This window comes from Ctenopharyngodon idella, chromosome 18 (genome assembly GCF_019924925.1).
Source record: "Ctenopharyngodon idella isolate HZGC_01 chromosome 18, HZGC01, whole genome shotgun sequence".
NCBI classification, from domain to species: Eukaryota; Metazoa; Chordata; class Actinopteri; order Cypriniformes; family Xenocyprididae; genus Ctenopharyngodon; species Ctenopharyngodon idella.
The window spans coordinates 4,216,617-4,239,786 of NC_067237.1; the positions used below are offsets into that span (position 1 = coordinate 4,216,617).

At 37.9% G+C, this 23,170-nt stretch overlaps 1 protein-coding gene across 3 annotated transcripts in view; it reads right to left on the reverse strand.

The window, feature by feature from the left end:
- Positions 1-455: 455 nt before the first annotated feature.
- Positions 456-23,170, reverse strand: part of kifc3 (kinesin family member C3) — a 34,390-nt gene continuing 11,675 nt past the window's right edge. For 2 of the 3 annotated variants that reach the window (XM_051870372.1, XM_051870375.1), the window contains exons 3-22: positions 20,887-21,029; positions 17,771-17,978; positions 17,059-17,198; positions 16,764-16,829; positions 15,005-15,127; positions 14,520-14,801; positions 13,856-14,029; positions 10,706-10,853; positions 9,893-10,023; positions 9,060-9,171; positions 8,763-8,944; positions 8,574-8,678; positions 7,934-8,064; positions 7,096-7,219; positions 5,593-5,722; positions 5,293-5,522; positions 3,889-4,041; positions 2,513-2,639; positions 2,228-2,274; positions 456-1,397 (exon numbers count right to left, since the gene is read on the reverse strand). In XM_051870372.1, the coding sequence (XP_051726332.1) occupies positions 1,389-1,397; positions 2,228-2,274; positions 2,513-2,639; positions 3,889-4,041; positions 5,293-5,522; positions 5,593-5,722; positions 7,096-7,219; positions 7,934-8,064; positions 8,574-8,678; positions 8,763-8,944; positions 9,060-9,171; positions 9,893-10,023; positions 10,706-10,853; positions 13,856-14,029; positions 14,520-14,801; positions 15,005-15,127; positions 16,764-16,829; positions 17,059-17,198; positions 17,771-17,978; positions 20,887-21,029 (2,765 nt within the window). In that variant the 3' untranslated portion in view covers positions 456-1,388. The remainder of the gene's footprint in view (positions 1,398-2,227; positions 2,275-2,512; positions 2,640-3,888; positions 4,042-5,292; positions 5,523-5,592; positions 5,723-7,095; positions 7,220-7,933; positions 8,065-8,573; positions 8,679-8,762; positions 8,945-9,059; positions 9,172-9,892; positions 10,024-10,705; positions 10,854-13,855; positions 14,030-14,519; positions 14,802-15,004; positions 15,128-16,763; positions 16,830-17,058; positions 17,199-17,770; positions 17,979-20,886; positions 21,030-23,170) is intronic. The other variant, XM_051870374.1, reaches the window with a different exon arrangement.

The window sequence follows — 23,170 nt, forward strand, 5'->3', positions numbered from 1 at the left end:
GTCTAAGCTACTAACACTTTGACGCTTCAAAAGGTTCATAAAGAGACTGTAAAACTAATCAATATGAATTGAGCGGGTTAGTCCAAATTTTCTGAAGAGACTCGATCACTTTATATCATGAACAGATTGAATTTAAGCTTTTGTGTTCCAAAGATGAACCAAGGTTTTACAGGTTTGGAATGACATTAGGGTGAGTAAATAAGAGAATTTTTATTTTTGGCACAAAAATTAATTTAAGCCAATCATTAAAAATGAGACTTTATGTTGTGACAGACATTTTCATATCAAAAAACAACCTTACCGAAAAAAAAAAAAAAAAAAAAAGAGGAAAAACCACAAAGATGAGTCACAAAGATGTGCCCAACATGTGCAGCTGTAAGAAAAGGTCATATGGAGTTCTTACACTAGACTAACAAATATAATTTCTTTGAACAAAAAATATGCAACAAAAGGAATAATTTCTCCCAAAAGTTGGTTTGGAGCATTTATTAAAAACAGTGTACAAAAACAAAACTGCATACAAACATAGACCAATGTGAATACAAGCAAGCAAGACCCCAGACAGAGTTGAAGATAAATGTTCGTACACTGAGGACGTTCTGTTAGCTCAGTGTGGAGTCGTATGGAATGCATTTCTATGTACATATCTAATCCTCGTCCTGTTCGGCAAACACTGTATACCGTCATGGTTTGACTTCACTGCACAAAAACTGTTAATGATTGTCCTAAAATGAATGGGCGCCCGCTTTGAAGACTGACTGAACACATGCATGGATCAGGAAGACAGTCTGGGCTTTGAATGGCCTTCAAGTTTCTATATACAAAAAGACAATATGCTACTAATTTTGCATTATTTCTTATTGCCACTATTAAACACAGATTTGTTCAAAGCTTATCAGGTGTGAAAGTTTGACTTGTTCTTGCAGAAAAAAAAATGATCAAGAAAAAAAAAAAAAAAAAAAAAAAGCAAGAGCTCTTCAAGATCAAGAAATAAAAATTAAAATCTTGCTCAGACACACGAATATATACATACACGTACATTCAAGCATCTAGAAATCAATCGCATTTACGTAACATTACAAATGACAGCCTAGACTAGAATAAAGTGCGTTATTGCCCAGAAATACTTTGCCATAACGGAAGGGTCTTCTCGTCTTGAGGCAGCAGGTGTTGTCGAGAGGTCAGCGGGAGTGGTCGTCATCTTAAAATTACATCGACATTCCAATCAAAAGGAACGTCACTTCAGTCACAGTTCCCAACATGAACCCTGATTTGCCGGTTAAGCTCCTCCCTTGGAAAAGCAGGTCTTTCATTGGTTCATTCATGAAAAGAGCTGATTAGTCAAGAGGATGGACGGCAGCTCTCAGCAGTTCCTCACGCTGTCATCTTCATTCGTCCTATGAACGAAGAAAAAAAAAAAAAAAAAAAAAAAAAAAAAGGTGTGGGAATTACATACGCAATCATGACTAATTCATGAAGTTTTTCCAGTTTCCAGTAAATACAGGGCTTGTACAGCACACTGTTGATATGGAAACCACACAACAGAACAACAACAGAAGAATCATCTTCCATTTAGATTTCACTTACTTGCTTCCTGCAACTTCTGAACACTATTTTTACCATATTCTGAGGACTACAAAGCTCGTCTTACGGTACAGACAACGGTGAGATTTAGTTAGAGATTCCCGTACTGCTGTATAACAAGGCTAGGTCACTAGGTTTGGAAACAGAGCTACTGTAATCAGTACTGAACATTTCTGTGACTCATTTACCCTCACATGATAACAATAAAATCACATTCATCGCAAAAATATGTATTATCCTCTGTCACCACTACAGGGCAGCCCAGCCAATCAAAAGCAGAGCTGTAGGTGAAGACATAGAAAAACAAAAAAACCCAACAAAACTCTCTCTCTCTCACACACACACACACACACAAACATTTAACAAAGACAAACAGTGAACACAGTGCACAACTGCAAAAACCACAAGACAACAGATACAAATCAACTGGACAAAACAGTAAGCTTGTACAAGGCCAAACAAAACAAAACAAAAAAGGACAAGAACAAAACAGCAGCTGATCCCAATTTACACACACACACGAAGCTTCCTGGGGTTAAAGGCGCTGTGTTAGATGGGTGGGCATTGACGAGGTGACACGTGGGGCACCATGCCATGCTGAGCGTTTCATGCCAAGCTACCAACCACATAAAACCCCACCTACCTGCCCACCGTCCCCAACCAATGGGCTGCTTCTGTCTACCTGTCTATCTGAAAACCAACCAATTACAGCGTCACAATGCAAAGAACAGACGTCCCCTTCACACAGTGTGACCTGTACTCAATGTAGCATGTCAGATGTTTATCAAGGCTGCTGTTATGACATTACTGCATTATGATGTCAGATTATTTGCAAAATGTTCCATGAGAATCTTATACAAGAAGGTGTTTTTGCATCAAGTGAGCTCTGGCTTTAGAGTGAAACTATAGGTGTTGCTCTCTCGCTCACCTGCGGACAGCTGACTGTGGGACCTGCGTCGGGTGGTAGGGGTTTTAGAAGTGGAGGAGAGGGTCGAACCTGCGCTGCTGGCCCTTGAGATGGGCAGGGGCACAGGGGTCACGGGAGGAGAGTCCAGCTACAGCAGAAAAAGAATGATTATTTTGTGATGTTGGCCTGCATTTGTAGGGCAATATGAATTTTTTTATCAAATACATTTTTCCTCCATTTGTATTTTTATGAATTCCGTTTTAATGTTAAATTAAATTTTAGTAAATCAAATAAATAAACATTTTTATTAAAATTTATGAAAAGTTACATTTTAGGGCCCTATGAAATCAGTTTTATTTATTTTGTTTCCCAAATTCTGTTTTATTTTTCCCAAATTCTGAGTTTTCCATTTTAATTTTTCTGGAATATTCAGTTTTAATGGTTAAATTAAATCTTAGTGATCTAAATAAATAAATAAATGAATGAATGAATGAATGAATGAATGAATGAATGAATTAATGTTTTTATTAAAATTTATGAAAAGTTGAACAAAAAGTTGCATTTTAGGGCCCTATGAAATCAGATTTATTTATTTATTTTTTCCGAAATTCTGTTTTCCATTTTAATTTTTCTGGATTATTCGGTTTTAATGGTTAAATTAAATTTTAGTAATCAAAAAGCATGTCTAATTAATTGAAATCATGAAATGTATAAAATGAATTAAAAGTTTAACAAAAAATTACATTTCATAGTTTTATTTTGTACCAAATTCCAAATTTTCTGGATTCCATTTCAGTGGTTTAATTACAATTTAATAATCAGAAAGCATGTCTAATAAACTGAATTCACACTTAATAATTACATTTTATAATTTATTCATTTTCACAATAATAAGGCCCAATAAAATATATATATTTTTTTAGAAATTCTCTTATCTTTTAATTTTTCTGGATTTATGATTTAATACGAATCAAAAATGTTGGTAATCAAATGAAGGCATGACACATTAACAATTTAATTATTATTTTAAAATATTTAAAACTTAAAAGTATTTAATATTTTAACCAAATGAAAATGTAACAATTTCTTTTATTTTTTTGGCAAACAAAGTGCTGCACTACCGAGGTTTACTGTTCTCACAGGGAGATATATTTTATACTTATTTAGACAAACAAAAGACTGGGTTTGAATTGTGAGCACCACAGCTCAAGTTCCTACACAAATCATATTTTAAAATATGAACAGGAGGGAAAGTGGAACAGTGAGTGTATTGTGGCTCACTGCAGTAGCTACAGAGAAAACGTTGTGGGTAAAGGACTTGAGACTTTTCATTCAGATCTCAAAGATGTTTTTTCAGACATGGACACGTGAGAATGCGTGTAGTTGTGATTGTGTACCTCCACGCTGTCATGAGTTGGTGAGGAGGATGTTGAGGAGTTCTCTGCTTGGCGGCGTGAGGAAGACGAGGGGCCGATCTCAACAGTCCGAACACGCTGAGCGAACTTCAGAGAGCACACAGACTCACTGACGTTACTCTCTAGAGGAGACACCTGACACAGAGAGAGAAACATCGCAGTTTAAGTGGTGTGAGAAGCTGCGTCTGAGAGAATGTGAAACCGCAGGCTGATCTAACATGACACAGCATACAAAGTGTTTTTACACTTTTCTCAGTTATATAATGAGGGCTTTATGTACCTGTTTTGTGAACAGTGAGCTATGATATCATATAATGTTCCCTGTCCACAGTTTCCTCAGCAGAATTTTTATTTTATTTATTTATTTTGCAAGGTAGAGAAATTCATTATATTTTGAAAACTTGTGGTGGGATCTGGTATCATAAAGAATTTAACTACTTTGGTTCAGATTACATTTAATTCTGATTCCAATAAATTAAATAAGTAAATAAATACACAAAATGTTTAAATCAGTCTCTTTTTTCCCCTTTTTTTATTTATAAAAAGCAAGAATAACGGTGCATTATGTAGGAACTATGGTAATTATGAGAAATATTTTTAAATACGTAAAAAGCACCCTCATAGAACTCATAATTATAACTTGTAAACTCAGATTTTTTTTGCAATGTCATGTGGAAACACTGAAAATGGAAGCGACTTCAGGGGTAAATTTAGTTAAACGCTTATCTTGTAATATTTCTGTTTAATAATTCCTATTTGTGGCTATTGTTAATGTCTTAATAATGCAAGATTAAAACATAAAATGGATACAGTACAGTTTAAATGTAGCTAACACAGAGTTAAATTACTAATGTCCCTCTAAAATAAACTTCACAATAAAGCATTTGCACAACGACTGTTACTTGTTGTATTGTGGTTTTGTCTATTGATTGCTCAAATTACACAGACTTGGAATTATGTGTTTCTATGGCAGGAAAATTAATCTGAGGACGCAAACAGCTTTGAGTAGAAAGCCCCGTGGCATTTAGTTATTATGACATGGTGTGTGAACGCAGCATAACATCCACTAGTAAATTGGGCACAAAATGACCAGGAACATTTATTAGGAAATTAAATATGTTAACAAACTTTATGATCTATTAGCTCATGACAAAGTTCTTTAGCATTTGAGGTGATTTCTGTGGCGATTAGAATAAAACAACAGGAGAGTGCACAAAACTGCTTAAAATACTGCGCCTACTCATGCTGTACAAAGTACAGTCTTTATCCCATAAATCCATTATAATCCACTCAAAATGTGTGGAGATTTAAAGTAAGCCTCTCTCCACACACTGAGTGCCATTGTAACCCTGCTGACCCCTCTATATCACTGCTGATGTGACACACCTGCACCATCATGAGGGTCTTGCTGTCTCCGCTGAGCGAGTCCTGCAGCAGGTACGTGAGACGCGAGTTCCTGAAGGGCACGTGCGAGTGTTTGGAGCGCAGGGCGTTGATGACATCTCCCAGCGCCGACAGTGATTTGTTGATACACTGAGCCTCACGCAGACGGCTGCCCTCAGCGCCGGATTTGGCAATTCGTTCTGAACCGGCCAGATCCACCAGATTTAGCTTACCTGCAATTGACAAGTGATTGTTTCATATTTGCTTTTCAATTATTTGTGTGTAAAAGAACTGTGTGTGTACCTGAGGAACGGTGGCCCGTTGAAGAGTTGAAACCCGCCACTGTGACGATAAGGAGGGCATGAGAGCGAGAGCTGTGCTCGTTTAGATTAGTGCACGCTGTTGCCCTGTTCATGTGACCCAGGTCAAACACCTGCAGGGTCAAAAGGTCAAAAAATACCAAATTAGGCTAAAATGGGTTAGTAAATCCTGGCTAGTTTAAGCTTTATAATGGCAATGAATGGGGGCCCGATTTTGAAGCCAAAATAACTAGCGTCCGACAGACTGCCATACACATCGATTTAAAAGAGTAACCCCAGACCTGACGCGTGACGTAATGACGAACATGGAAGCGCAGAGGATAGGGCAAAACAAAACACCGGTCAAGAATTAGAAGTCTAAAATGAGAAATTTTAAAGAGAAATGTTGGAGGATTTCGATATAAGAGAAGAGGAGCTTGAGTTTGTTGCCCAGCTGTATTTGTTTAAACTGCGAGAAGCGGTACTCCTTCATCCTACATCGCGTCAAGGGTTACTCATGTGGCGCAAGACTTGAGCAGTATGTGTACGGTCGTCTGCCGGAAGCTAGTTATTATAGTTAATAAAGTTTTAAATATGTATATTTTTCTGACAAAAACCCATCACTTTACTTCAGAAGGCCTTTATTAACCCCCCTGGAGCCGTGTGGATTACTTTTATGATGGAAAGATGCACTTTTTTGGCTTCAAAATCGGGGCCCCCCCATTCACTGCCATTATAAAGCTTGGAAGAGCAAGGATATTTTTAAATAAATCTTAGATTGTATTCGTCTGAAAGAAGAAAGTCATATACACCTAGGATGGGTGAGTAAATCATGGGGTAATTTTCATTTTTGGGTGAGCTATCCCTTTAACACAGAACACTTCTTTCTAGCTATTTTTGCAGTCATTGATTATTAAAGTCATTTAGTATTATACTGTAAAAATGTATAAGTCAACATGATGTGCTAACAACAATTGTCCTTGTTACACATTATATGTACTTACAGTACTATAGTAATAACAGTAAATTATGCATAATTAGAAGCAACTAACTACATGTTATATAATTGTAACAAGGACACCTTAATATGAATATAAAAGTTTTGGTTTCAATTTATTTTAGGTATTTTTTTTAGTAGCAATACTTTTTTCCCACACACTTTGTAAAGCAGAGTAACTATGGACATGCTCCACTAATGTCTGGCCTGACAAAACAGACAAACTGGCCTAACAAGCTATTTTTTTGCTTGACAAGTATGCATGTGCTACCTTTTCCTTGAAATAATTATAATATTTTGGGATGTATATTATGTGTCTTTAACTACTATGTACTAACATTTTATTTTTATGCAAGTACATAGTAGTTAAAAGACACCTAATATAAAGTATGGCCAAATTTGGTCATCTAATGTTAAATTCCTACATTTGTGAAGTCCATGAATTTATTTGGACTAAAGTCAGTTCTCAAGCGTGGAGTGACGAGGCGGTTTGGATGCTGTGAGTTTCACCTTGTTAATGTCCTCCACGCTTTCCACTGTGAACTCTGTGAGTCCTGGCACATACAGCTGTCCACTGCCGTCTGGACACATCTTTATATCCAGCTTCTCATTGGGATTGTCACCCAACAGGTTCCTAAAAACAGGTTCAGATAAATGCAAATTAATAAAACCAAATCAGCTGCTGTATTAGGAAGCATTGCTGAAACTCAACAACAATCTGTTCATGTTGAAGTTAGTATGAAAAGGATTTTTTTCCCCCCTATCGTGATGTATATCCAAGAAAAAAAATTAGGGTAGGACTTGATTTTGTCCATTGGGAATTAATTGGATGGTTGTGATATGCTATTGGTCGATCTCAGGTGAGAGACAGGTTGTCCTGTCCTCACATAAGCACGTCATCAGAGAAGATATGTTGCTGCAAGAGGGAGGGGAGGTTATTTTGATTAAAAATTACTAGGGTATATGAATTTGGGGCACAGATTAACATTACAGAGGCAAGCAGAATAAGAACCTACACACATCTGTTTGAGTTGCATAACCCAGGAGGAGGGGAAAAGTGAGGGACAGGGTGACAAACAGACCGGGCCAGCAGAACTGGATGCGTGATTTGTGATCTGTTTATGTCTTACAGATGGCTTGAGAGATTTTAAATCTAATCTGTTTTTACATAACTGCTGACCTGCAGAATCTGTGACACACACACACTTCACAGTGACCCTGGGACAATTATATAAGAGTGCTGAATATGCTGCAGTGTGTGTCTGCAGTGACGTACTCACTGCCGTCACACTGACAGCCCATCATCAAATTCTACCTCCTACTTTCAACTTGTGTCTGGTTTTCTCACCTAAGTGTCTCATTGTAGATTTCCACCATGCTGACAGTGATCTTATAGTCCCAGTCAGGCTTTTTCTCAGACACTTCAGAGAAGAGCAGCCGCAGAGCACGCTGGTTAATGCCAGGGTCCTCAGGGACCCCCTACAGGACACAAGTGCGCTACACATTAGGCACTAAAATTTGATAACCAGTATGTTACAGATGATAATCAATAAAAGACTGATTTAAGAATGTTATGCTATTCTTTAAAATTAAATTCACTATTTTTAAATGTAGGTAACAATGTTTGACAGTATGAATTATTCATTCTTAGATTTTCTAAAGATTACATTAAAAGTGTTATTAAATAATACTACTAAATGTCTAATATTGGCCTATAACCAATATATAACTAATATACTGTGCATCCATACACTATCGCTTTTATTCAGCAAGGACATTGATAAATTATAGTAAAGACATTTATCATGCTGCTACACATAAATGCTGTTTCCACAACAATATTAAGCATACAACTGTTTTCAACATTGATAAATAACAAGAAATGCTTCTTGAGCAAATCAGCATATTAGAATGATTTCTGAAGGATCATGTGACATAAAAGGGATAGACATTGCAGGCCATGAGATGATGTTATGCAGTCTATATACCTCCATAGTGTATGTCTTTCCAGAGCCGGTTTGCCCGTAAGCAAAGATGCATACGTTAAAGCCATCAATACAGGAAGTGACCAGAGACTGCACTTCCTGGAACACCTGTCCAATCACAAGAGAAGGGACTGTATAATAACTGATACAGGAAATACAACCATATGAGAAATGATGAGTTCAGGCACTAACCTCCTCCTGAGTGGCCTGAGTGGGAAAGACTTTGTCAAGTTCAAAGGTCATGAGCTTGCCCTTATTGGATAAGTAGAGAACAGCATCATCATCAGGGTCAAAGGTCACAAGGTTTTTGGTGTCAGCAGCATCTGTTTCTCCAGCACACACTGGGCGTACGCGACACAACACACGAATGTTTCCTGAAAAACAAGATGATAAAGTCTTCATAGTTAGAATGTAAAAATCTAGTTTGATTCAAAGAAATTAGGCATTTTGTGAAGATAATGCATCCCAGACACAATTCCCAGGTCTCACCTTTGAGGCGCACCAGTTCATTGTGGCATTTCTTCCTCAGGTTCATCTCCCGCTTGTATTTCCGCAGCAGTTCTTGGTTTGCACTGCTCACCTCTCCAATCACCTGACAGATCTGTAATCACAGACAAAGCTCAACACTTTGGCCATGTACACACTGTAAAGTTTCAGGAGTGACAACTGCATTTAAAAACGGGAGTTTCCTCTAAGCTGCAAGTGCACAGTCGCGCACTTCTTATGCCGCACAGAAAAAACAAAATGCCGTGCACAGGACGCACGCAAAAATGAGTGGGAAAGCCCTTGATTGTATTCTAGTAAATGAGAAATAATTGCAGCGCTCAGGCAAACTGCTGTAGAGTTAGTGTCGCTATAGAGTTACTGTAGAACCGATGAATGCAGTTCATAGGTTTCATAAAAAGAGCATGATGTGCACCAAATCATTCGCCGTAGGGATACTTTAATGATTGCAGACCAAATAGCTCAACACGATCATCAAGTTTTAAAGAAGAGTGGCTTAGAACGTTAACAAAACTCCACGACATTTACAAAATACTTCAAAATACCCATTACATACTTCAGTTTAAATAGATTCGTCTATCTTATCTTATCTTATCTTATCTTATCTTATCTTATGTGAACGCAGTTGTCACTAGCTGAATTTTTCCTGAGTAAATTCAGTTGTCGAACGCGGTTGTCATTCCTCATAAACTACTGAACTGTGCGTGTACAGAACACGATTAAGCACCAAAAGGTGAAATGACAACCGAATTTAGCTGCAGTGTGTACGAGCTGTGGTCAGGCTGGTGTGTTTGTGTGCTTGTATGCGGTGGTCTCACCTCCTGCTTGGCCTCAGTGATGGCTTTCTCCAGCATGTAGGGGAAGTCCTGCACCTGTCTCTTCAGACAGTTGTAATCACAGGTGAGGGTTCTCAGGGCTGGCTGCAGGGTCAGGAGGTTCATCCGCACACCTGCGCACACAGACCATTAGAGGAAGGCAGGAGCATGTGCATTCAGTCATGTGTAGTTCACGTTTAAAAAAAAAACTATTAAACTTTCTTTTAGTTGAAGTATTACTGTAGTATTTTTAAAAATTACTGTTCTGCTGTATTAAAATTACTAATAAAATATGATTTTAATATAATATAATTACAATTTTAATATAAAGCAGCATAGGCCTTGAAATATATTTTTGGTTAAATTTGAACTGTTTTTTAAAGGTGTCTTTGTTACACTGTAATTATACATTTAAGTACTGAGTAATATTAAGTAACTACATGTACTTACTATAGGGTTAGGATTATGGTTTGGTTTAGGGTTAGTTGCATGTAATTATGCATAATTTATAGTTATTACTGTAGTAACTGCATGTAACAATAACACTAAAATAAAGTGTTACCTTTTATTTTAAGGTGTCCTTGTTACACAAATAAGTACGGAGTAATATTAATTTAAGAACGTGTACAACATGTAGGGTTAGGGTTTGGCTTAGGGTTAGTAATTATGCATAAATTACCTGTTGATACTATAGTAAGTACATGTAATGCATTACAGGTGTTACCTATTTTTTGCTTTGAGGCTGAATTGTCATGAAAATAATGTCACAATGCAAAACATCTTGAGGATTAGCTTCACTCAAACACACTGTCTCACCTGCTAGGTTCTCATGGACGGCCTTCATCTCGCTCTCCGCTCTGATGAAAGCTTCCTCGATCACTCTGTTCTTCTCCTCCTCCAGACTCTGCATCTCTGCCTCTAGCTGGCCTTGAGCTCTCTCCATCTCACCCTCATACACCAGGATCTAACACACACACACAGCACTGTCAACACATCTGATCCTGAGGTCAACAGAAGCACTACACTGTTACACTGAGGTCATAAGCTCTATTCAAACGGTAAACATTTTATATGAGGAGTTACATATAAGGTAATTACACATTAAAGGGATAGTTCACCCTAAAATTAATATTAAGTTATCATTTACTCACTCTGGTGTTGTTCTAGGTTGATTAACAAAAACGTGACATGAAATAACTCATGTACATTCTTCGCTGAGGTGAATATATCTGTTGTGTTATCGTGTTCACATTATCGTGTTGTCATTCTGACTGTCATCAGACAAACACAGTTCTGCTCCAGTGATATTTGACTCAAAGAATGTACACGGATACTTTTGATTTCTAAGCGTTGTATTTCATGTTGTGTTTTTGTTAATCTTGATCTCTCACAACTTTGTGCTTTATCTAGGTGACACAGAGTGAAACTGCAGTGCTAATAGTCTCACTGAATGCACATGCAGCCGTGCACAGAAGACCAACGGCCAAGGTAAAAAAAAAAATCATTAAATAATACATTTTAATTTTGGTTTGTGTTTCACCAAACCTTATCGGAATATACGGGCATGTGTCACATGGGATCATTCTGTGATGCTTTTGTGTCTTTTTAAAAAAGCTTGACGCTGGTTGCTATTCACTTCCATTATAAGAACAAGTGCGAGTGGGACATTTAAAAAAAATCTCCTTTTGAGGTCCATGAAAGAAGGGCATATGGCATTAGAACAACACCAGGGTGAGTAAATGACTTAAATTTCATTTTAGGGTGAACTATCACTTTAAGGGAGCTTTTACAATGACAGCGAGTAAATCTGCAACTCACTGTATGATTGCTTGATTATAGTCGTTTGTACTCAACTATATTAAGGTCACTGTCAGTGTAAACACCCCTTTACAGATGTACACATCACAGATCAGCACAGAAAACTGGCTTTCTGCCTTCAAGTAAAGCCAGTAATGATTTCTGAGGTCTCTGACCAAAGCAACACAAACACCACCAGTATTAAAGACGTCATTTACTACTGACCACAGTCATTTGTTAGACTGATTTAATGCAGTGAGGTAAGTGAAAGACCTGTGGGGTGGGTGGGGTGGGCTGTTGGTCACATACATGGGAAGGGCATCTGGAGCCACACACCATCAATATTGTACATCTGCAGTACACAACATCAACTATTTCACAGTAGATAACAGGATTACTAGTGCAAGAACACTAAATTATGACCCTGAAGAGAATGTGAGCTAGTTACTCTGCAAAGTTTCAGGGTTTCATAGGTCAAAAATGAGCATCAGTGAACATGAATCTACATTTGAAATTAGTGCTTAAAATGGGACAAAAAAAAAAGTAGTAAATAATTTCCTATAATCACAGTTGCAATCTGACCCATGACACATTTTTGACCTTTGACCCCTGCCGGCTGCAGAGTAATCTGGCCGACCTTGGAGAGCCTGTGGGTGACCTCCGTGTTACCCCCACCCACCGCTTTGGAGAGCAGACCATATAGACGGCCGCGGTCCATCCTCAGCTGCAACGCAAGTGAAGAGAGAGAGCCGTTAACCTGCTCTTCCACAACACCGCAATCACAGAGGCCTTAAACTAGATTCATGGAATCCAGTCATAAAAATGGAATTTTCAGTATAGTGCGGAATGTTATGGAATCTGGTAAAAGCTGGATGAATAAATCAAAAGTAGGGCTGTACACTTAATCAAATAGCATTATGGATTAGTGTCTCTAAATATTAAACCGCAAAATATAAAGTGCATATAAAGTAAAGTAAATATAAAGTTCTTAGTGTCTCTGCGTGAATGAGCGGCGCAGTTTCATCTACTACACGTACACAAGCATGCGTGACGCTCGTGGTTTCAGCATTTGCCGTCTCACTATATCATGACATGAACACATGAGATCTCCAGAGCTGCTCTGATGACAGTCACTTCACCAGCGTTTCACCATTTCATTTAAGAAAACTATCATCAGACACACAGAAACGGAAAGGTCTTCACAACAACCCGTCATTTCTGAAAAAAATAACACTTCATAGGGCAATATTATTGTTAAAAATGTAATAAAGTTTTCTGAATATAATTGATTAGACAACCTTTTTCAGATTATTAAATTTAATTTAAGTCCCCCTGTAGTCAATAAGTTTATCCCTTAAAACTCATCTTTGATCACCAAAATGACATATTTAAACGTTTTCTCCTGTGAAAAAAAATTCTTCATGCCTTAAAATAGCTTGAATGTAACTCTACACCCCTGCCTCATTTAGTATATGCGGATCAATGAATATGCAAATTAGCCCTGCCTCCATTCGCTAACGCAGCTAAGAGATGAACTCGCTCAACTTACTGAGGAAAACACTGCACAATGGCTCTTTACAACATCGGACACATAACAGTAATTAATACGATTAGCCTTTTGCTTGACTATGTTATCAAACAGCTATACCGGGATAAAATGGCTTCTCTCGAGACTCCCCTGCTAGTTCGCTGTTAATTATATGCTAAAGCCCGCCGGCACGTTGACGTGATACAAGGTAGTTTGTGACATAACAAACACCAGTGATTTCAAACCGTGGGTTTGAGACGGCCTTTTTTTTTTTTTTTTTTCACTGCAGTTTTAAGGAGAAAATAGTCAGCAATGGTGTTGAATTTGCACTTTTTTTTTTTAAAGCATATTAATAGACATATAAGCAACATTAAAAGCTTGATTTTCACCACAGGGGGTCTTTAAACCATTACTAGAATCCAGAAAAATTAAAACGCAAAACATGAAATCTGAAAAAAAAAAAAAAAAAAACCCTGGATATCAAGGGCCCTATTAAACTTGTATCAAAACCCTTGGGATTTGAGAAACAGATATCAACTGGCCACCATGGTCACCACAACGTGGTCAGATCTGAGAAGCACTTGGCCACATGATAATCCAGGACACTTAAAATGCTAAGAATGTATCAGAGCGGCTTGTACCTGCTGCCGGAGCTGAGTGCTGGTTCTCTGGGACTCGTGGAGCTGCTGTTCGAGCTCTCTGAGGAGCTGTCTCTGCACACCCAGCTGCTCCTGCAGCGTCTGGTTACGGGCCTGAGCCTCCATTAAAGCCTGCTTACACTGAGCCGACTCCACTTCAACCGTCTTAGTCACATACTGCAGAAACAGACACATTAAAATCACTTTAATTAGGTGTGCATATTGTTTTCATTCATCAGCACTTAAGAATGAACACATGGGTGCGTTCCTCATAGCAAGTGGCCTGTGTATGTGTCTTCACATGGTATTTGGTATCCTAAATGTGAGTCCAAAATGTAGGGAGAATATATATGCAGTCTGGATGGAGACACTTTCTTCAGCTCATACTTGTGACCCCTGTTCACTGCCATTATAAAGCCTGGATGTGTCAGCATATTTATTAAAATATCTCCGATTGTGTTTATCAGAAAGAAGAAAGTCATATACACCAAAGATGGCTTGAGGGTGAGAAAAGCTTGGGGTGATTTTCATCTGAAAGTGAACTAATCCTTTAACTGTATAATTACACTGTAACAATGACACCTTAAAATAAAGTGTAACTAACATTTTAAATTAACAATAAAACCTGACAACACTTAAACATTGTCCTTTGTTAACACACTCTCACCTTGACCGGTTGCGGCAGTGCAGCCTGGCGAGACAGAGCCTCCTCAGCGTCACGAAGCCGTGAGGTCAGCTGCTCCTCGCTCTGGCTCCTGTGGAGTGACGCCTCTTCCAGCTGCTGCTGGAGCTCCTGTCTGTGCTGTGCGGCCTCCTCCAACTGCTGCTGCAGCTGAACTACTACACCCGTCCTCCCCTGCACCTGCTGTTCCAGCGCAGCCAGTCGCCGCTCCCGCTCGCGGCACTCCTCGTCCTTGCGACACAGCTCTCCACGCATGGCCTCCACATCCTGAAACCCATGCATTACATGACAAAGTAGATAATAAACAGCTGTGAGAATAACCACAAGGTTTATAGCATTTCAAGCATCAAGTAACCAATCAGATTGTATTTGAGGTTTGCAGTGATTCTCAACCTGGTTGGCAAGATTTTGATTTTGCATTGTTAAACTTATAAAAGTAAGATGGTCTGTTTATGGTAGTGTGAATATACCTGACTGTGCGGGCAGTGGGCAGTAGAGCAGCTGGTCTGGGTGTGACTGGCCCTCAGCTCCTGTTTGAGCCGCTGGTTCTCACTCTCCAGCACCTCGAGCTGTTTCTCCAGATCTGTCGCCCCCTAGACACACACATTCACATTTACTTAGCTTCCTGAACGAGGACTAGCTGTAGACTTCTAATGAATTTATACCTAATTATGATTACTTTTGACAAATTCTAACCCAAACAAACTTTTAGAATTGGGGGAAAAGAGGATTCAATATATTTTTTTGTAATTAATCTCAATCTCAAATTAACAAAACAAATTATCCGCAAAAAACTAGGATTCAATACATATTTTTAAATACTTTTTTGTAATTAATCTGTTATCACATGCTGATCAGTTAATGTGCGCAAATGTTTTGAATGGTAATTTTAAAAATGTGATGCTTTGCACGCCGTTGAGCGGATTCGTAAACACCTCTGATTGGCCATTGTGTTCACTCGCTCATCAGATATGTCTGTGATTGGCTACAATGATCAACGCACGGGAGCGTTTGATTTTGAAAGCGTGAGCGTTTAAAAGCGGGCATCTATCAGTGGACTGGTCCGTGATAGACGCCTGCTTTCAAACGCTCCCGTGTGTATCTCTGTAAGCGCTCGGTGAAAAGTGTCAATGATGACTATTTACAACGTTTTTGAATCGTTGATCACTGAAGCCAATCACAGACATATCTGATGAGCGTGTGAACACAATTGCCAATCAGAGGTGTTTACGAATCCGCTCAACAGCACACAAAGCGTCACATTTTTAAAGTTTCAGTACTGATGTGGTACCGAAGTCGGTACTTTCGACAACTCTAGCGTGCATCTTCCTAAAGATGTATATACATATATATGCTTTGCATATACATCTCCAAGAAGATGCACACTACTATTCAAAGTCTCTTTTGCTCACCAAGGCTGCATTTATTTGATCAAAAAATACAGTAAAAACAATTTAAAATAGCTGTTTTCTATTTTAATACGTTTTAAAATGTAATTTATTCCTGTAATGCAAAGCTGAATTTTCAGCATCATTACTGTCACATGATCCTTCAGAAATCATTCTAATATGCTGATTTTTAAAATAACATTAATGTTGAAAACAGTTGTGCTACTTAATATTTTTATGGAAACGGTGATGCTTTTTCAGGATTATCTGATGAATAGAAAGTTATGAATGATGAATAGAACATTTATTTGAAATATAATTTTTGTAACATTATAAATGTTTTTACTAAAGTCTGTCACAATTGATCAATTTAATGAGTCCTTGCTAAATATAAGTATTATTTCTTACCTGACCCCAAAATTTTGAAAGGTACAGTAATTTAATGCTCTGTGTTAAAAAAAAAACTAAAATAAATTAATGTTAATTATTTTATGATTTTTTTTTTTTTTATTATTATTATTTTTAAACAAAAGAGATGAGGATTCATCATATTTGGCTTCTGGGGTAAAATGTGTCAAATACAGAAAAGTACAGCCACGCCAATCTAAAATTAGAGATCAGATCAGGGACACATTTCTCTTATCAAAAAACTAGAACACCAGGTTAACACTCCCTCCACCTCCCATCGTAAAATTAAATCAGGTCAGTGTTCTTTATAAAACAATAGAAATGTGTTTCCACACAACTGTGGTGACTTTAGCCCATCAGGATCAGGTGATTCATTCAATGGCACTTCCTGTCCCTAATAATTCCTCTCTCTATCCCAGTTTCAGTCTCTCACCAGCTCCGAGCGCAGTCTCTCCACCTCCTGTGTCTGATCCACTAGTTTCTCCTCCAGCTCCTTGACCTACAAAACCACAAACAAACAGCATTATAAAGCCAAATCTCTTTAAAAAGAAATGAGTCAGCAAGTTTCATGCATTCACCTTTATGAGGTATCAATCTACTTTAATCCAACCAGACAGAAACAATGAATATCGATTCAAATAAGGTCACGATAGGAATGTAAATGATCTGGTAGTGCTCTTGTGAGTCTGGCTGGAAAACTTGAGCCCTATTCTTTATGTGTAACATACCTGTGTGCGCAGCCCTGTAATGACAGCGAGTTGTTCTCCCTCGTCTTTTTGCAGTTGCTCCTGTGAGTGAATTTTACTCACTTGTACAGCGCTGGGAAAATCCACAGGTCTCTGTGTTAAAGCACTAGAGCTCCTCAGACCTACACAGAAACACATACAAACACACACTTTATGCCATGCAAGCAGCTTTTTCTCATTATAACGTCACAAGATACGTCAAGCTGCATTAATGTAGTACTTTATACAGATTATTTCACTAAAAAAAAAACAGGAAAATAGCAGTGTTAATGTTGCAAAATTCATCAATTATGAAACAAATTCAATTTTATGTATACAGACCTGACGTAATGATGCAAAGGCAAACTCGTATTCCCCACGGAAACCTACCAGTACCGCTCAAATTAAAAATAATTATTACAAGCTTACCGTTGTGAATCGGGCTAAACTAAGGAGAGAGTTTTGAACACTGGCTAGTTATGTACTTGATCAATAATTGATTTCGGGGTCCTAATCACCCATTCGGGGTTTATTCTTCGATAACAACCAGCTGGATGTACATTATCTTACATATCAACTTTGACAACATAGTGTTTAATTATTAAAAAAAAAAAAAAAAAAAAAAAACAGTTTTTTTTTTTCCCCATTTCCATACACACCTCAATATAAAGTGTGACCATAAATTATATTGTAATTATAGTTTCACATTTCTCACCTGTTGGGGACACAGCTTGGTTGAGCTGGATGCTGTTCAGTCTGAGCTGCTCTTGAGGTTCTTGGTTAAAGGATGAATGTTCCTCGTTATGGTGGTTGTCGTGGTTGAACTGGTGGTCGTGTGTCTGCAGTCGCTGTAGCAGCAGTCGTTTCGCTGCGTCTTCACTACGCAAGCGTGCCTGGAACTCACAAACTCGCTCTTGCAGCGTCTGCACAAACACACAAGAAATCTGTGTAAATTCAACCACGAATGCCAGCTGTGCTAAATAATATTATACAACCTGAACTACGCAGAAAAAACTAAAAGCAGACAAGCAGGAAGAACTTTTATACAGATAAGTGGGAGGAAGTTTCTAAAATGAAAATAAAACAAATGGGATTACTGAGAAAGTGCTTTCTTAGAAGAACTCTTCAAGTGTTATTTACACAAACTACTCATATCATCCCAAACACATATGAATTTATTCCATGGAAAATCAAAATTATTTTATCTGTATGATTGTGTTGTAACAAAGAGAGCAGCCAGGAACTATCTTATGTAATCAAAAGGAAACAAGACAATCTTTTGAAATGACGTGAGTAAAGATGACAAAATTAAAATTCCTTTAACGTCACAAGAAACCTTAATGAGCAAGTGACTAGTTCTACTGGCACAAACTACCTTGGATAGTTTTCAGGAACTCAGACGACTACAAAACCTCTAGTAGAGAGACTTAAGCAAACAGGGAGAACTATGAACATGAGACTTTACAGCAGTACAGTGTGTTTTGTAAAGATGACGTCAGAACGAGGCAAAGTAGCTCACAGCTAAGCACAATGAAAGAATCAGAGGGAATTACATAGGCAGACGTCCAGGAACAGGACAAAGTAACCTTCTGTGCAGGTGAAATGGAGAGAAGGCAGTGTAGAGACAGAAATAAAGAACGAGAGGGAAGAAAGGAGCAGAAAAGCATGAAAACAAATAGATCAGTGATGTAACATTAATGGATGACAGATGACACACAAAACAACTTCTGAAAGTCAAACAAAGTCACTCAACTCAAACTTCACAGGAAAAATGTGCACATACCAACTCTTTGAGATGCTTTAAAAATGTGAAAATCTGATGTCTTAAAATCCTGTATGATTCGTTAGGCTGGAATTCAGCAGTGCCTCATTGTACCTTTACAGGTAACACTGCCTGGTCAACACAGAGAGATCTAGAGAAGCACATACAAAGCTATCCCACGTCTAAACTATTGTTTGTATTGAGAAGAGCCGTCAATGCTCTGAAAAGCAGCGGCCTGGACAAACCATACATGTGATCTCTAGCCAATCGGATCTCTTCTGTGCTCATGGTATGCTGAAAAGACTGGAAACCCAAGCACACTCAAATCTCTATCACTCTAGATTGTCTTTTTCAGAGACCCACCCCTGGAGATTAAAGAGAGGAGGACTGTACTCCTAATGTATCATTAACTTAGATAACAGTGGATCATGTTATGTAACTCCAGTTGAACTACTCGAGTAATATCTATGATCCGGGGGAAATGCGCAAGTTACAACTGAGCCTAGTTTTGACATAAAGAGGCACAAAGTTACTTACTATACAAACTTAGTTGCAACGTAACTATCTATAAACTAAATATTTATGGAAATCTCCGATCAGGAGTAATGGTTGGAATAAAACGGCTGAAGATCAACTGGATTGCAGCAGTAAGCTCGTTTTACCAGACAGACTTCACTCATATGATGTTGTTGACATTTACACTCATTTACATTTAAGAGAGAGAACATTATGTAAATAAATTACTTTGTTAGTGGCTCTTCAACGCGAACCAATCCTAAACAGTTGTGCATGTCAAATAAAATCAGTCATAATAAATACATTTAATTTCTTATGTTTTTTTCATCAGTATTTATTTATCGTTATTCATTTCAAATACAGTTTCTGAATATTATATATTATGTTCTTCATGAAAAGTAGCACTGTATTTCAATATTTTTACTGTTAGTTACATGAGGCAAAAGTTAGAATCAAGGATAAATTGAAATTCATGGCATTTCAACAACTTCCGCTCACATATTTGAAGGCTGCTATTGGATCATTGAAGGTAAACTTTATGAAGAGCTTACGACTTAACTACGTTCTGACTTAAAAACAAATGGCGCAACCAAATAAAGTATAGAGTTAGTTATAAAACTGGCTAGTTACCTCTAACGAGGACTTTACTTTCCAAATTAAGTAAGAACTTACAAACGGCTGGTGCAACCATACCCAGGATATCAGAGACATAGGGATGGAGGTATTTCACTTATTTAGCAACCAATAAACAACCACACATCAACGCAGTGGCACCAACCCCCAACCTTAGCATCATGGCGGGCAAACACCACTCACATTTTCTTCAGAACATGTAAACATTTCGTTTTAATTGTCAACCTGTGGTCCAATCCTACATTATTTTCCATTTAAAGCACAGAAACTAAAGAGGTGTTTTAGATCTGATACAGTTTAAGAAACAAAGTCAGTGAATGAGCAAATAGCAGCCCATCTAATAAACTAAAAGAAATGTGATTTGCCTGCAGATGTTGCCCTGAGGGAATCTTTCACTGAAACAAACAGAGCCTGTGGTCATTTACAGACAGCCTGATCAACAAGCTGCCCTGAGAAGCCCTAAAGCAGATAACATTGTTTAAACACAGAACACAAAGGTAGCATTGCCTGTTAGCTGTGACTTATTAACCCTATAAAACCAATTACGCAAAGATCACACAGATATAAAACAGACTGGTCACACAGAAACCAGCTCCTCAATGTAGTGATCTGGTTAAGATGATTCCCCAAATGGTAGTGTAAATGGTCAATACAGACAATCTGTAGAAAATGAGTTGTTGCCAGACCACTGATATTCAGGCTAGTAAAGTGTGCTGCATGGTTTTAGAAGCAAATCCCTAAATCTAGTTATGAGCAACAATAATACTGATGCTTGCCTTAGTGAGCACAAGTAATAATATTGTCCAGGCACGAGGTTAATGCTGAATTTTTAGCTAAGTAAGAGGCTGATACTTTAATACTGACAAAAGTCCCAGAATGCTTAGTATGAACAATCAGAATGGTTGTTCGCAGGGTCGTACCTGTATCAGCAGCTGCTGCTGTTCTGAGGTTGCCGTTTCAGAGAGGTCAGAGGTCAAACAGTGGCGCTGAAGAACAGAGTTGGGCAATGAGAGGAAGGAGCTCTCCTCCTCACCATCACTCATCAGGATATCCAGGGAACTTGCTGAAGAAAACACACAAAACAACAAAAACAGTAAATATGGTTATCATTACGACAAAAGTAAATAGGTGATGAACCTTGTATGAGGGACCCCTTTCCTAAAATCCATCAATATATTTTTATGTAAGAAAAACATTTAAACTTTAAGATATATAGTAAGTGTGTGACATTATAAATACAATATTGTTTCTAAACTTAAATTGGCTATACTTAATGTTGGATATATAAACCTGAAGGAGGACATTTTTAATTAGAAATTATTTGTATAAGCAACTTTCACAATAAATGTATGTAAGCAGCTTTCGTACTGCATTAAGAATACTGCCTTACAACCCCAGTGAGCAAGATAAAGGGGACTATAGTGAGAAAAACTCATTAGAAAGATACAAAGCAAACATACAACTCTGGAAAGTATGTATACGGCAAGAAAGGAGAGACACATATAGAAATTAAACAGAATGTTCGGTAGACTTCAACCATTTTTGCTTTGTCTTTTTACTCTATGAAATTTTCTGGGGACCTCTTAGAATCTTCTGGAGGACCCCTGGGGGTCCCCGTACCCCAGTTTGAAAACCCCTGAACTAATGAGACCTTATTGTAAAGTGTTACCTGTAAACATTGCTATTATTTTTATTAAATTATATATTTCTGGAAGAAACGGACCCACAAGTACCATGAAAGTAGTCCAGATCAGGGTTATTTTTAACTAAACGCTAAAACTATTGAAAACATTTCTGTTAAATGAACAAAGCTGAAATAAATTAAAATATAATTATTAGATGCAAAACTTTGAGAAATAAACTCATTCATGCAATCATTCTCATGAACACACAAGGGGATCTAGAAGTGAATGTCAAGATCTTCAATTAATAACAGCTTCAATTTCCATCTGTTCCACACATAAAACCATCACATGATTTCAGAAGATTTGTAATACAGGTCAAGAGTCTTGTGCAGCGGCACCTACAGCTGTACGCACTGTACCATGAGCGCTCTGACTGAACTGAGAAATGTCTTCACTGCAAATATTTCAGCAGTTATTATGCGCCTCCCATATTTCTGATGACTGAACCAGCGATGTGGAATTGAATTGGACAAACGGGTTCTTAAAATGGTCTGAATCAATTTGTATTTGTTCAGACTGTGCTCTCAATGAATCATCTGAAGTGGTTTCTGTCAGCATTTAAAAAAAAAAAAAAAAAAACGATAATCGAGAACATGAAGTAGATATTCACCTACAAACAATTTAAACAAAAGGCTACTTTGTGGGAGGCAACTGAGAAAATTCAGCTACTGCTGTGTCATATGAATAAGCAGCCATTTTACAGTGTTTTTGTGTCTGTGTTGTTTTCATGCGAACATAGATGTCTTTGACCATTTTGTTGCTTTTTGTCATTTCCGTTTTAAAATGTGTCTAGAGACAAATTTCTCACTGATGGTTTGGTCTGAAGTCTCACATCTAATAGAAGTGCAAAATAGTTACATAAATGCTAGACATACTCAAGAAATTATAAATTTATCTCAGCTGAATTATTAACATGAGCATATATTGAACTTTTTAGTGAACTATTTTTAGTTGCAAAAAAATTGCCAGGGTTCCTGCAAGCATCCTTGGTCTTGCGGACAACTTTTTTTGTGCTTTTGGTTTCCTTTTTGAATCTTCAGAGCTTTAGTCCTCAGTCAATAACTGCATCAAAACGTAAAAAACAAAGTTCATAATTTCTGTTTGTGTTACTTGGAAGAAACCGAAATCCTTCGGGTTTGGAACAACTGGACGGCGAGTAAATGATGAGTGAATCTTCATTGTTGGGTTAAGCAATCCTTACAAGCTAAACATGCAGTGAAAACATTATCAATCAATCTGGTGAAGGTCCTGTGTGCACCATAGAAACCAGTAACACATGATAAGATAACAGCCTGCTGCAAGTGATGCATTAACCTGGATTTCATGTGGCCCTGAACCTTACCAAAAAACAACAATTACCATTTTATTTGCAAAATAGCTCTCGTTTACACTCACACAGATGAGACGTGCAGCCTCCCGCTGGTGCGGTTTGCGATGACACAGCAGTAGAGCCGCTTTCGTGGAAGAGTGTCAGACTGAATGCAAATCTGTCACTGCAAAAACCAGCCACCAGCACTCT